Below are 14,870 nucleotides of genomic sequence, written 5' to 3'. Positions count from 1 at the left end.
GATATCTAAATTATGTGTTGTACGCAAATGTCACTGACTTAGCTGAAAATGGATGGATGGATGGATTTATGTTGATTATTTCCACAAATATAAATTATCTGAAGCACTTTTGAATGTCAAGAGCAAATCTTTACAAGAAAATGAAAAGTACATTCTCCCTTTTCTATCCTTTTGCTCTTATTTACAGAGAATGAGATGGCGCACACAAAAATATGAACAAAACCATCCAAATCAGCACTGTCACCTATGCAATTTATTTCCAATCAGCTGCAAACAAATAGCAGAGTCGTTTGAGGTCGAGGTCATGTGAGGCCAAACAAACAGGCAGAAGGTGACCATCGCAAAGTGATTGTGATTTTGGGGTGGCATTTAAGCACATTAATCTTCTCTCTTTCATGCTCACAAATTAATATATACTGAGAAATTCAGCTATTTGATTCTGTCCCTTTTGGATATTTTTACTAGGTCAGTATGTTCAGATGAGGCTTCTAAACAGGCTCATCAGACAGGCTATTCACACACAAACAGCCTGAGGGACTCATTCTCCTTCTTGCTGTCACACATACCTCTTAGACAAACACCCAAACAACAGGATTGCTATTTTAAGCAGAGTACTAAATGACCAGCTCTTAAATCAGGGCCCCTGTTGTGGCCAGGTAAACCTATCCACGCTGAGCTGCTTTCCATTGTGCAGCGATGATAATGGCTTTGTTTCTCGGTCCATTTTTTCCCTTTGTCAAGATAATCTGCCACATGAATCATGAATATTAGGTAATCTATTGTGTAGATTACCTATACAGTTAAAAGTGATTTAATTACTATTATGCTTTGGGCAAATCCAAAATATTATGTAACTAAACTTGCAATATTGACATAAGGCTGAGTAACTTCAGTTGTTTTCACACATGCACAGCAGCCCTCGACCTTTTTCCAGCTCAGCTGCAGGTAAGAAAGCAAATATCAGACACTGGATCGCATTAAATTGTCTTTAACCTGCCATCTCCATAGCAGATAGAACTAAGACAGCACCCTTACCAAAATCAAACTGAGTGTTTCCTGCAGTGAAAACACATCTACAGCAGACCTACCTGCTATTTACTGCATGTGAATAAAGGACTTCAGGCCTGTTTGAAATTCATGCCTGAAAATTGCTAACTAACTTGAAGTTATTGGAGTGATTAGTTGAGTGAAAACTAATCAATGGGAATGCTGATATTTAACAGATAAGTGGTAACAAATGGGACAGAAATGGTGTGTTTAGTATTCTTGGTGTGCCTGTGCTATGTCATTGTATCAGCCCCGAGGTTATGAGGACATGTGCTAGCCGGCTGTCTGTGAGTCACATTTTACAACCTGAATCTAAAACTGAAGACGATACTGGTGCTGTGGAAAACATCACATCTGGTTCTTATACTAAACAGATGACACCATCAGAGCATATTGACTATTGACCAGTTACTGTAGCACTGGAAAGACTGGTTCCCAGATCGGGGTGCAATGATGCAATCATATCCATGCTGCAGAGAGTTTAACCCCATCAAGGGGCTGCATTGTGGAGGATGCAGGCCCCTGTGGTGCTCCACTGTGCTGTCTCCATTTATGTTTACTATCCATAGCTCAGACGTTCAGGACTTTTAGACCTTTTACTTAGGCAAAAGGTTGAAATACTTGTGCCACTCCATCTCTTCCTCATCTGCACTTACCTCTGCCTATACCCTGAGACAGTGACACCCATCATCAGCCTTCAAATGTATAACAGTAGTGAGATGATGCAGCAAAATTGCATCTCATGAACATTAATCAATTTAAAAGGACTCAAAAGGCATTATCTCCTAATGTCAAAACTGTCTTCAGCATAATATATAATCCATAAGTGATGGAGCAATTGTTATAGATGTTTTTTTCCTGCAGCTGGAGTGTAACAGTCTTCATAAACTGTTATTCACACCAGTGATCTTGCTCCTAGACAGACATTGTTCACAGTTAACCCGGGGACTCTGGTATAGCTGGGACCCCCGAGGTTCTAAATGATGTAACTTTAATCCTGGTGAATAAACAGCAACACTACAAAGCTGTAGTAACAAAAGGCTCGGGAAGATTAAAATACAAATAAAAGGCTTTAAAGACATTCACTTTAGTGTGACTCAACATTAATTTACATGCAGCCAGCAGGTTCTTTCTTTTGAGGTTTGTCCCTAAGAGAAAAGCACAAAACATACAAATAAAATAACTCTACACAAGAAACAGATCTATTATTATTTATCGTAATTTTGTTTCACACAACAAACTTGGCAAATCTCATAAAACCTGATGCAAAAAAGCCAGATCTATCATCCAGTATGGAACACAAAAAGGCTCTGAACCCACAGTGCCCTGGGACTAGAGTGATGAATCTGGCAAGGACTATGCTGCACAAAGGAGCTGCTAACAGAATGCCACTCCCTGAGGGCCCGGAGAGTCGACATCACAACAAATGCTACGCATCTAGACCCTTTCTCATGCAAATATATGGCATTAGTGCACTGTATTTATGAGTGTTTGCGGAAGAAACAAATATGGAAAAATTTCCACTATTGAATGAATGTGCAATATATCTGATGCTGAAGTCACACCGTGAATGTTTTTAGTCCAAAGATGATAAACTTGCTGAATATAAATCAAATCTGCTGGCAGCTGGAAAAATAAACATACCAAATCAGAATGTAAACACAGGCTAGAGTGCAAACTATAATACATTCCTTGTTTGCAGTTAGGCGTAACATATAAACATTTAACAAATACTGTATATTTTGCTTAAATAGACTGGGATGTAACGTAACTGGGTCTTTTTGAAGCAGTATCAATAGACGGACTTCTCAGCTATGAAACATACTGATATTTTTAAAATGCAGTCCGTCCTGCAGATATCAACAAATTATATGTCTGACACAAAAAAATACTGCTGCAGCATTGGTAATGAATGCGTAACATCACTATAGGCAGGATGATAGGTATACCTTGTGTGATCTTACACATTGTTTTGTCGGTTTTAAAGGTTAGTTAGCTTTTTGAATCCAGAAGTCAAGACTAAAAGATGGAAGGTGACTGCACAATTAATCAAATTTTAATCTGAATCACAATTTCAACTTCCTGCAGTTTTAAATGAACGTGATTGACTGATAATGAAAATGTGTGCTACAGCTAGACATGAAGTAAAAGCAAATCAAGCTCTCTCTGACAGCGTGCCTGCATGTGCCAATCACAGCTGTTCCTTGCACCGCAGAGCCTGAAATTTCCTGAATTCACTTGACTGCAGTGATATACTACATATAACAGAACGTCAAAAACAAAAATCAAATGTCTGGCACAGCAGAAGGCAAAGATTTTGATCCTAGAGGCAGATCATTACCTGTAGTTTGGATATAATTCAGATTTAGGGCCAGTGATGTCAACCTAGAACAATTGTCCAATGTCACTTCAGATGTCCAAGATAAGTGACCAAAAATACAATGAGTAAGGAAGGTTTCAGGAAAATGGTCAACATACTAGTAAAAAAGAAGTTATCGCCTCGCACAGTTATTTTTTCAAAACAATAACAGCTGCACTATATGCAGATCATTGCAGGGGAAACAGATTTTCACAGGTTCAAACAAATAAAGTTTAAGACTTTATAATTTGCTTCTAGGAGATGGAATTAGATCAGGACAACACACCTTGTTTTACACCACAAACTCCTACAACTAACAGTTTGTCAATTTTAAAGTACTTATACAGCACTTCAAATCTTCTTTTTTACTCTAAATAAAACAATAATAGAAAGGTGAACAGCATAGATATGAATCTCTTTTGTAGACTGTGGCCAACACAGTACAGTGACAGTGTGGAGAGATAATAGAATCCAGACACTATAGTGACAGAAACAAGAAATAGCAACATACTCCAGGGATGAAACAGTGTTGAACAGTATTGAATGGCACATTTCACTATATGCTAATTCAATGTGCTTAACCCAGAAGATAAAAACATAAAAACATGTATGGTGTAGGTTTACAATAAAGCAGTAAAAATAACAAATTCAAATAAAACAAGACAAACAAAAAAAACCCTATGGAGTGTAAGGCTGTCTGAATAAAAAGGTTTAGAGGTTGTATTTGAATTTACACACACATTTAATAATATCTCAGGTCAGCAGACAGCTCCTTCCAAAGAACAGAAACACAATAACTGAAAGCACCCTCAGTATAGTGAGACTAATCCTGTCATCTCAGTCTGACGACCTGAGAGTTCTGACTGGTTAATAAACAGTGAGCAAGTCAGAGATGTAGTGTGGGACCTAACCATTGAGAGCTCTGTGATATAATAGGCTTAATCCTTGAAAGGATTTTAAAGGTAATTCTATATTGCACTTGGAGTCAGTGAAGTGACTTCAATACTGTGTTAATGTGGTCAGATTTCTGTATACTGTGATTGCTTATGACAGTACTAAGTGAGATCGTGCAAATTGTAAAGAGTAATGGACCAAGGGCAGTGCTTTGAGGAACCCCTGATTTAGGTTTTAGGCAGATCTAAAACTGCTAATTAAAATAAAAACTTCCACCCACCAGATATGAAGATATGATCCAGATATGAACCAATCAAGAATCTGACCCGTTTAACCAACTATGTCATGAAGCAGTGTGGGATCATCTTGACAGAGGACAGAGCAAAAGGAAACCAACATCCAAAGAGCTTTTCTATGTCTTTGAAGAGGCCTGGAGAACTATTCCTGAGGACTACTTAAAGAAATTACCTAAAGCTTTCAGACTCTGTTGAAGAATGAAGATAATCACACCAAATATTGGCTTTCAAGTTTGTTCACATATGACTCTACATGTTTCAATAAGACGCCGGACATCTTTCCCATTTTCTAACAACACATTAAAGAATGAGGGGTGGCTCAAGACTTTTGCACAGTGCTTTTCTGTGTGATTCTGTTTATAAGAATCTGCATGATTCTTATAAACTGTGTGTTGCGCTCTGGCTCCAACACCAGGCAAGTGTGCATTCATGTAAATTGAGGACATATCTACACTGGCATGGTCTAGCAGCTCATTATTTTACTATCAGTCGTTTGGCAAGGAAACATATCAGTCAGGGGAGGTCAGCAGTGAAGCATCCAGATGTTCAGCAGCTCTAAACCTACATTTGAACCCAGGTCACTAGCCTATTACCTAACCTGATTCAAAATGCAGCTGGGGAGACTGGAAGAACATGAGACTCTGGGAAATTAGTTGATTTGAGTTAAGCAGGAAGTACAAAAAGAATCCAGGTAGAAAAAATAATTTGTGCTAGATGGAGGTGTAAGAGATGGATGAAAACCAGTCCATCACAGAGCCTTTAAAATCCTGGATTCCTTTACATTTCATCATATTCCTGATCATGCTTAAAGGACTTAAATTAGGGTCTCTGAACCTGTAAACTTCAATAAAGCACAAAATATTTTAGTGAGGCAGTAAGACTATGACTTAAAGTAGTGTAAAAAAAAACCCTAATAAAAGGGTGAAACTAGAGAAATGACCTAGAGCTAAAAATGATGCAAGTAAAGGAGACCGTTAGGATGGAGATAAAACAGAAAACTGTAATTCATATAATAGATTTAACCATCCACATATTCTGTTGCTAACTAATAATGCTTGTCACTTCTCTGTGCAGCTCTGGGCTTCCAAAGAGCAAGCACACACACTATAACCATTCTGTGTGTGGGATGTTTAAATCAACTGATGAACCATGAACTCATCCATTAACGCATCATTTCCAGCATTGTGTGACTGGCTACAGTAGCGAGCATAATCGTGTATGATGCAGTTTGTTAATGGACCTCTAGATAGATGAATTTATAGAGGAGAGATTTACAATCTATGGCTTCCTGACACCACTGTAATCCTAATCCAGGAGCTAAGACCTCTGAAGTGCTGCACTGAGTCTGTGACCACCACATCTCGTATACACTGAACACAACCCACATGCTTTTACAGATTTGGAAACAAAAATCCTTCAACACCTACATGGTTAATGCAAAATAAAAATGTTTTAGGTTTACTTTTAAACATTTGAGTTTAACTTAATAGCAGAACAACCTGTTAACTATTTCTGCACAACATGCTGTGTTATAAATGTTTGAGTAATCACAGACTTCCAAGGGTGGTAAAGGATGGGAAAATAATTTGAGGAGAGCTTTACAAATAAAGATAACCAAAACTAGAAAACGTTAAAGAGCTCTACAACATCAGTTTTTTCGGGTCACTGTTCTGTTTTGTTTGACTCAGTAGAGTGGAGGAAACTACCATAAGAACCTCTATATCCCTGTTTTCAATTGAAATCAACCTTAATTAATTTTTTAATCCAAAGTAATCATTAATATTTTTTCATTAAGTATAAAACTCTACTATTTTATTTTACTAAACATATAAACAGTTTTTATAGAATATTAACATTTATAAATATTCTGCACACATATACAGGTACACACATAAATTTCTCCCACCACTACCACCCTAGCTAGCCATTCTAGACATTAACAATTTAAGAGTGTGGACTTTGCATGTTGTTCCCATATTTACATGAGTTCTCTCCAGGTACTCAGGCTTCTTCCCACAATCCAAAGGCATGCAATTAGTGAGGTAAGGTTAATTGATCATTCTAAATTGCCCATAGGTGTGAATGTGAGTGTGAATGGTTGTGTTAGCCCTGCGATAGATTGGTGACCTATCCAAGGTGTACCCTGCTACCAAAACAGAATAGAAGGGATGGATGGATGGATGGATGGATGGATGGATGGATGGATGGATGGATGCAACAAATACAACTCTATGGTCAACCAGTATTTGATTTTGAAAACACTAGAAGTCTAGAAACACTTGGTAGAAGACTAGTTCAGGTTGTTCTTTTTTTGCTTTGTCTTGTTTTTTCCCTGCTATTTTAAATAAAAACATCTGATTCTGAGTCACACGTATGCAGTGAGGCTGTTGTTTCAGTAGGATGCCATTGGTGTAGTCAGAGTAGTGTGTGTGTATGTGGGTGGGTGTATGTGTGTGTCTGTGGGTGGTTGGGGGAGGTTACAGTCTTTATATTGGACCCCTGTGAGTCTAAGCATGTTTTCTGGATGTGCCAGTTTACTCCCTGAAGTACTTTAATGGATTAATTGTTTTCCCTCTGTCCCCTTTAACATGGAGAGAGGTAATACCCTTTACTTGGCATGGGGCTCATCGCTTTTGCTTCATCAGTTATGATGCCCTGTTTGAACAGCGTGCTGTGGAGTCGTGTCTGTGCTTGATTTTTGGTAGCCACTTAAAAGACAGTAAAAAAAAAAAAAACATCAATGGGTGAAACAAACCGTATCCATTCTGTTGTGCTTCCCTTCATTTTTTGGTTCATGTCCACATATGTCAATAAAGCAAAACTAAGCTTCCAAGACAGTTAAGTTTTTACTCTTGCTTCATGTAAAACAACAAAAAAGAAAGAGGTAAACCACACAATTCTGAGAAGTCATTACATGCTAACCCTGTTCAAGGATAACTAGCGTGCTATTACCAATACATGCCAACAGCCATATGTGACATGTGTTAGAATGTCTTATCACTTGATTTGACCTTGTCTCCTGGTCTTGCCTCCCTTCTGACTGGTGAAGTGGAAGGTGGCAGGTTCGGGTTCGCGGTGGACATATGTCTATGCATAAAGCAGTGCTTTGGAAAGCAGATTCAGCAAAACCACTGAGTTAAGTAACCAACCCAGATGTTAGATGATGATGCTGATGATGGGATGGGGCTTAGCAATGCATTATAGAGTCATGCATGCACATCATCATCATTCAACGCAGCAAACATTAATGTAGAGAGTAATGCACACATATGCTCAGTCTTTAAAAATAACTCTTTGCGTCTTTAACTTGTTTTTTAGTCTGGATTCTGGGTAGGAAATTCAAAGATTTATAAATCTTTGAATTTCCTACCCAGGCTATAGCCTGTGAAAGATTCAGCAGCCAGTGTTATTCAGCAGGTGTATGGTGACTGCTAAACAAAAAACCGTCACCTAGTCCTGTACTGTGAGGTCTTAAGTAAAAAATTCCACATTATATCCAGATATGAAATTATCTAAACGTACTCTGGTTTGTTTATGTCAGACAATTTAAAATTATCCTATCAATTTTGATTGTTTTTTAATGTTAGAAAACTTTCCGAAAATGCCGAAAAGATTCCCTACTAGTCGTTTGAGGACGTAAACTCAGGTCTAAATTACCATCCTCCTCAAAAAAACCAAAAACCAAAATCGTTTTCAAGTCGGTACCCTTCATTAGATCATCTGTATAAACTGGAGGGGAAGAACAACTTTGCCCCAAACCTACCTCTGAAAAGCATTGCGATCCAAATATAAAATCCAAGCGAACACGGTTTCCAAAACTTGTGGCACCGCATGCTGGTACCGTCCAGTGAACTCCAGCGGTTGTGTCGGCTAGACGGGAACTCTGATCCGGCTCGGCGGTGGAATGAACATGCGGCTGGGGAAAACGAAGGGGACCGGGACGGCGTGAGAGATTTGCAAAAAGAAAAGAAAAAAAAGACTGACAGACAGGAGTGCGGAGTTCAGATTGGCACGTTCACGCTGCTTCAGTCTCCCTCACACGCACACGCACACAACGCTGCACAGTGCACCTCCTTCCCAGCCTGAGTGCGCATCACAGGTAACACAACAGGATACAGTAAAGTAATAGCCTCTGTCACGGGAGTATGAGCACAGATGAGGCTGATGAGATGCCTGTAACCCAGTAATTGTGTGCTAACCCTGAAAACTAGCTCACATTTGAATGTTAAATCCTACAACATGCTCACGAGACACTGACTAAAGATTACATTAGTGTCTACTTAAACTCAACTAGTCTAATCAAATAAAGGTGCGTTTTAAAATGCAGCCACTTATATTGCTCACATTCTGGGGGTGATAATGTTAGTGTTTGACCTCAGGCAATGATGTAACGAAACCCTGAATGTAAAGTCCCCTGAAGTGATGGAAACAGGACTGTGTGTATGCTCTCCCAGTCACGCCTGTATACACTGCAGTCTATTACAGTAAACAGTAGAATTAAACAGGGACTTTTTTTAGATGTTCATGGAAAAAAAATCTTATCTTTCTTGCACAGAGTAAGGTATGAAGATTGATTCCATTTGTGCACTGTTATATAAGTACAGATCTAAAAGTAAATAAGGAATATGTAACCCTAAGTAAAACTCCAAATGGCATAAGTGCTCTGACAGTGTAAATAAATGTATTCATTAGTGAACTTAGGATAAGGTTATCAGTTGGTAGCCGTATATCACTATTAAGTGTAATAAAAGTTGTATCAATACTCTTATCTACCTCAGATAAACAAGCTACTTAAGCCCAGGAGTAGTATTGTAGCCTGAAAGTAACATCCTGCAAGATTTAAACCAATCTGCTCAGTCCAATCAGTCAAATCATTACATGCTTGATTCTATGCATAGCCTTTTCTGAGCAACTCGTAAAATTGGTAGTTGCCCAGTGACTGACATATATCTTTTTTCTTTTGCTAAGTGCACATTTAAATCAAACACAAGGTCAAAGAGTAGCTATACAAATACCAGATAAATAAATTTGTCATTTGTCTGTTTTTTTTATCTCACTGTTTGACAGGAAAACTTACTCTGACCCAAGTAGCAGGTACAAATCACCAGTGCATACCCTCCATCTCCCACAGCTGTAGATCATCATTTATTGAAGTGCCACGCGTCGCACTGCAATTTCCCCCTTCCCAGCTTTACAAAGAGGTTCATCAACTGCATTTTTGTCATATTTGTCTCCTTTTTGTGCCAGACTGGCTTATAATCAAATGACCTATTTATTCCAGTCCATAAATAATTTCAGTCGGAAATAGAATCCAACAGGCAATGAGGGGGAACATTGCATATTTCTCCAAATGTTCTCGCCGCCTTTGCTCCCTGTCTCTTTCTCTCTTCTTCTTCTCTCAATGGAATAGGGGCGTATTATCTAAGAAGCAGCCCTGCGCCATTGGTATTAGTTATTTTTCCTACCCCACATGGAGCTCCATCTGAGGAGATTTATGCTGTTAGATCTGATTTGGTACAGCATCCCATATCTGTTCAATAGGTGGTCCCGAAAGCCACAGTGGGCTGTGTGAAACCTCTGATCCCAACTTCATCCTTTCAAATAATCTCACTGTAAAAGAAAAAAAAAACATCTAGGGAGTGAGAAGGAAGTAAAAGTAAACAAATCACACACAGTGACACACCATGTCACAAAGCTTGAATCATCTCAAACTGGTTTCTTGAACAAGAATGCGAGTTCACTGTAATCAAATGTCTTCCAAAATCACCAGATCTCAATCCAATAGAGCTCCTTTGTGATGTGGTGTAATTGGAGATTTGCATCATTGATGTGCAGCTGATAAATCTGCAGCAATTGTTCGAATTGCCATCAATTCAATATGGACCAAAATCTCTGAAGTATTTCCAGAAACGTGTACAACAAAGAATTTGGGCAGTTCTGAAGGTAAAAGGGGTCCAAAACATTACTAAGGTGCATCTGACAAAGTGTTCGTTGAGTGTAAACATTAAGTGCATCATTATGCATGCAGTACTGTCTCTGTGTGTGTTTGTGTTTATAAAGTGATTCTGTGGCTCTGTTGCACCAGGAGTATTTTTTTTTCACTTTATGTTTTTCTTTCCACTGTTTTGCCTCCTCCTACACTCTGTATAGCTGTTTGCCCCCACTTAACAATGCACAGTGCACATTACAACTGCACAAACACACAATTAAAAAAAACAAAAACAAAAAACATCTCTATGCTCAAAGTTCTTAAAATCAATCCTCCAGCAAACTGGCAGCTGATGATACTCTGGACTCTTTCACCCAAATACTACAGTCCTTTTTCAGACAGACCGTTCAGATTTTCCACCCTAACGACGTGTACAGATGTATTCCCAACACTGTTGTTTGGCAAACGTATGTAATATGAATGAACATGAAAGATGCCACTGTGCAATTCTTATTTAATTAATGTTTCACCTTTTTGAGTTGATTGTGAGCTTCAGTGCTGAGGTTTAAAATGTCTCCAGTCCAGGAAGTGAACAAGAGAAAATGATAACCACAGAAAGGAGTGTGAGGACTGCAGGGAGCTGTTAATTATCAATTTTTTTTTTATAAATGGAAACTGTTCTGTTTAATTACTTAATGTTATGACGTTACTGGTACTGCTTCCCTGTTTCGTCTTTGTCTTTTCTTCTCTTCAAATCCTTATGGTATTTTTCTACTACGTGAAACAAACTTAGCACACATCATTACTGACAATCACACATCGCAGTACAACTAAAAGCTGATAGTCAGAAAAAATAATCACAGATTTGTCACTATCTCGATATTCTCTCAATGATGAGAAAGTATGCATGAAATTTTCAGTATCGTAACATATTTTGTTCAACATCCATCTTGTCCTTTGCCCTGTTTCTAACTTAAATATTTGAAATATTCCCCATAGTCCCAGCAGGGCGCATATGTATGCATGTACATGATAGAATGAGGTCAGATGAGCTTTAGTTTGTATCTAAATCACTACCTTTGATGTGGGAGGTGTGCACGCATTCGTGAATCTGCATTGTGTCATTTATAATCTTTTCAGAAGTGTGTGCATATCTGAAATGTTTTCAACCCAAAAAATAAAATGCATCTTTTCTGCACTCCAATATGTGCTGGTTTGAGGTACGTGTGAATATCTAGCCCACATGATGAAGATCATCTTGGTCCGCTCAACACAGCTCGTCCTTTTTTGTCTCACTAGCTGCCAGCTTGCCATTTGTCTCTGTTAAAATGTTCAGGTGGTGACAGTTTATTATGGGATGCGACAGAAAGGTCAGACCTCTCATACACACTTAGTAGTTTACTGTAGAAAAAGGTCAGCAGTGTGTCAAGGGTAAAGGACAGACAGAGCGTGTCAGACGAACCCAAACAAAAAGAGCTAAAAGGTTTTGTGCGGTGTGTGGGGGCGAGTGAAAATGTTACACAGTTAAAGAAAAACAAATAAAAAATTATACAATTACGCTGAAAAATAATTGTATAATGTCACATGTGTATGAAACAATCATTAGAAAGTCTTAGGTTCATAAATAGTTAAAATTATTCTCAATAGTTTCTCTTTGGATAACCGTTACCCTCAGTTCAGCTTTTATATAGTTATTTTCATGTGGCTGCATCAGCGTTTGAGCGAGATCGTAGGCCTAAATATTACATCACACAAAGAAATTCACTGGCAGGCTCCTCCTCATACTTAAAAGGATGAGACCTAACGCAGCACCTCAACAAGTAAAAATGAAAATTAATCCTTCTGGGACCTGCTTTGATTTTTTTTTTTCCGGAAGTCTAAGCTGATTCAAAAGCAAGCTTTAAATTACCTTCCCTCAGAAAATGCTGCTTTATGTGTTAATATTTCCCTTTCATTAAATCCATCACATAAGTTGGAGTTTTTGTTTATTAATTAATCTGCTTCATTTTGTCAGTTTCACTCCTGATTTTATGTTAATAGTTTAATGCATCAACATCTGGCCACATTTATGTTTGTTTTGTTTTATTCTTTAAGTGTGTTTTTTTTTTCACGGTGTATTTTCTCATACTTATTTTCTTAATATACCAACACAGATTACAAAAATTATTTTGGAAAAATGGCAGTTGTTTTGCCATTTGTGTCACACAAAGAGTGAACGCTCTAACCAAAAGTCAGTGTGGATAGGACTACACCTAGTGGTAGAAATGTAGACATACACACACAAGCTTTACTTCTACAAGACTATAAAAATAGGTCGTGCATTCAATAATATATGGTTATTTATATAACATAAAACATAAGGAATTTGGTAATACCATTTGAAACAGAAAAAAATATCTATTGCAATATAATGCAATAAGAGTTCAAAGTAACATGAGTGGAGAATCTTTTGTGGAAAAAGTTGATGCAATAATACCTTTAAAGTTCAACATAACTTTTGTTTTTAAGGGTTTTAAAATGCAGCCAAAAAGCAAAGAATAGCTGTGTCTAGAAAAAAGCTTTTGTAAGCATCTTTTCTTCGCTAATTGTAATTTATTTAAACCAAACACGTCTTACAGAATAAACGTTTTAGTGACTGTCATGGCCTAAAAATACAGCCGGTAACATCTCTATGCTGAATCTCACAGCCTGGCTGCTGTGGGGGAAGGCCTGCTGTTTGGTCTGCTGGCAACAGATAAATGTAAATGTTGACTCAGAGTGATGGCCTGCCCTGATGCTTGAGTTCTTTCATTCCCTTCTGGTTTCTGGTATTAAAGGAAAAAAAAATCTATGAAGGAAAGTGTTGTTCACTTTTCATGATGGATTTTAAGCTGAATCCGAAACACTCACACATTCAGACGAATGACACCGCTGCAGGTAAATCTCCCTTTCTGTCTCGTTTTAATGAAACTTTACAGTATTCACACCTGACAGCTCAAGCAGTTAGATGTCTACACATTTCTCTCTTTCTTCTAAAACATTTTCTTTACTCATAATTTCACAGACATGAAGTTTGTGATCCTGTTAGCTGTTTTGAGTGGTAAGTTTTCTCCTCTGTTGTTACTGCAAGTATATGTGCTGGTGTTGTAGATTTAAAGTCATGAAACATAGTTTTGAAAATTATAGTTTTAAAATTTAAACATGCAGTGTTCTACTAGACCTACTTAACATCCAGGATTCGCTCATGACTTCTATTTATGTCAGTGTTGTTAGGAATTCTTATTTAATACATGCGCCTACAAGTATTATAATATCCGTCAATGTTAATGTTTTTAGGGGGTTTTGCTGCCCCTTTCCTGAAGGAAGAGGAGGCAAAGGGATTTATCAGGCTGAAGAGACAGGCAGGATATTGGGATCCACACCACTCTCAGAACCAGTGGGGTTACACCGTTCAGGAGCAGGTAAATGTTAGTGAAATGTTCTAAGCATATAGAGTGAGTCACTTTAAGAATCGTTTCATGTAATTGTTTGTTCATTAGGCTAATGAGTACTGGACGGCCATTCGAACAGATGCGCAGTATTACATGGACATGAGCAACCTGATGTTTGACCGCTCTGTGGCCACGTGAGTGACGTAACTGTTTGTCGCTATTAAATTACATTTGAATGTTTCAGAGTCAGACTCTTCCAATTTTATCGAGGTAACGCATTATCATTTTATATGTATGTTTATCGAGTACATTACTTACGTAACTTTAAATCAAACACGTTTGCAAAAGAAACAACAATGGTTACTGTTTTAATGGTCAGCGTGCCCAAACCGAAGTAACTTCAATGAGCACTGTAACTTCCTTTTAATATAGTTATGATACTTTTGATCACACAAACTTAAAGCCAATATTCATTATATGTATTTTACTTTGCAGCGAAAACAACAGGATGTATATGGAGATGCTGCGCAATGCACGCGCCCACCTGGACAGCCTCACCGGTCGTAATGGGTAGTAAAGAAAAAAGAAGACTGGGGGCCCAAAATAAAAACAAATTAAATGGAAAACATTTCATAAAAAGTGATTTACATAAGCATATATACAAAATATTAGAAAGTATATAAAGACTTACTTGATATGGGATGTTTTTGAATATGTTCTCCATTCAGAGCCTGTCTGAACTGTAGATTTAGCGATCAAACGCACTATGACATGAACGCAACATTTGGACAGAAAGTCTTAGAATCTCATTAATTGGTCAGCTTTTTTACTCAAGTTAAGCCTCTCATTGGTTACGAAGCGTGACCATTATTTCCTATATCAGCATGGTGGAAAATGTTGTTTTTAGCAATTGTGTCAAATTTATTGGATTATTG

General features: G+C 37.9%; 2 protein-coding genes across 2 annotated transcripts in view; one reads left to right on the top strand and one right to left on the bottom strand.

The window, feature by feature from the left end:
- Nucleotides 1-8,667, bottom strand: part of LOC146582395 (neuronal acetylcholine receptor subunit alpha-7-like) — a 37,589-nt gene extending 28,922 nt beyond the window's left edge. Inside the window, exon 1 of the mRNA XM_085296238.1 lies at nucleotides 8,360-8,667. Coding sequence (XP_085152364.1) covers nucleotides 8,360-8,429 — 70 coding nt within the window. The 5' untranslated portion in view covers nucleotides 8,430-8,667. The remainder of the gene's footprint in view (nucleotides 1-8,359) is intronic.
- Nucleotides 8,668-13,336: 4,669 nt separating this feature from the next.
- LOC146582394 (uncharacterized protein C3orf85-like) lies at nucleotides 13,337-14,859 on the top strand. The gene is made up of 5 exons (XM_085296262.1): nucleotides 13,337-13,441; nucleotides 13,569-13,604; nucleotides 13,841-13,965; nucleotides 14,044-14,129; nucleotides 14,431-14,859. Exons 1-5 carry the CDS (start codon nucleotides 13,381-13,383, stop codon nucleotides 14,507-14,509), a joined length of 387 nt encoding a protein of 128 aa, XP_085152388.1. The 5' UTR covers nucleotides 13,337-13,380; the 3' UTR covers nucleotides 14,510-14,859.
- The last annotated feature ends 11 nt before the right edge of the window (nucleotides 14,860-14,870 follow it).

This window comes from Mchenga conophoros, linkage group LG2, assembly GCF_057382185.1.
Source record: "Mchenga conophoros isolate Kocher_MC1m ecotype Shallow Benthic linkage group LG2, M_conophoros_male_GT1.1, whole genome shotgun sequence".
Classification (NCBI taxonomy): domain Eukaryota; kingdom Metazoa; phylum Chordata; class Actinopteri; order Cichliformes; family Cichlidae; genus Mchenga; species Mchenga conophoros.
The sequence above is the reverse complement of the archived record's forward strand: the minus strand, read 5'-3'. Positions and strand labels throughout refer to the sequence as shown.

Bases quoted from the DNA above. Each gene is read 5' to 3' on its own strand.
- LOC146582394 (XM_085296262.1), top strand. From the start codon at position 13,381: ATGATGGATTTTAAGCTGAATCCGAAACACTCACACATTCAGACGAAT. The intron at 13,442-13,568 runs GTAAATCTCCCT...ATAATTTCACAG, and splicing joins GACGAATGACACCGCTGCAG to ACATGAAGTTTGTGATCCTG. The intron at 14,130-14,430 runs GTGAGTGACGTA...TTTACTTTGCAG, and splicing joins TTTGACCGCTCTGTGGCCAC to CGAAAACAACAGGATGTATA.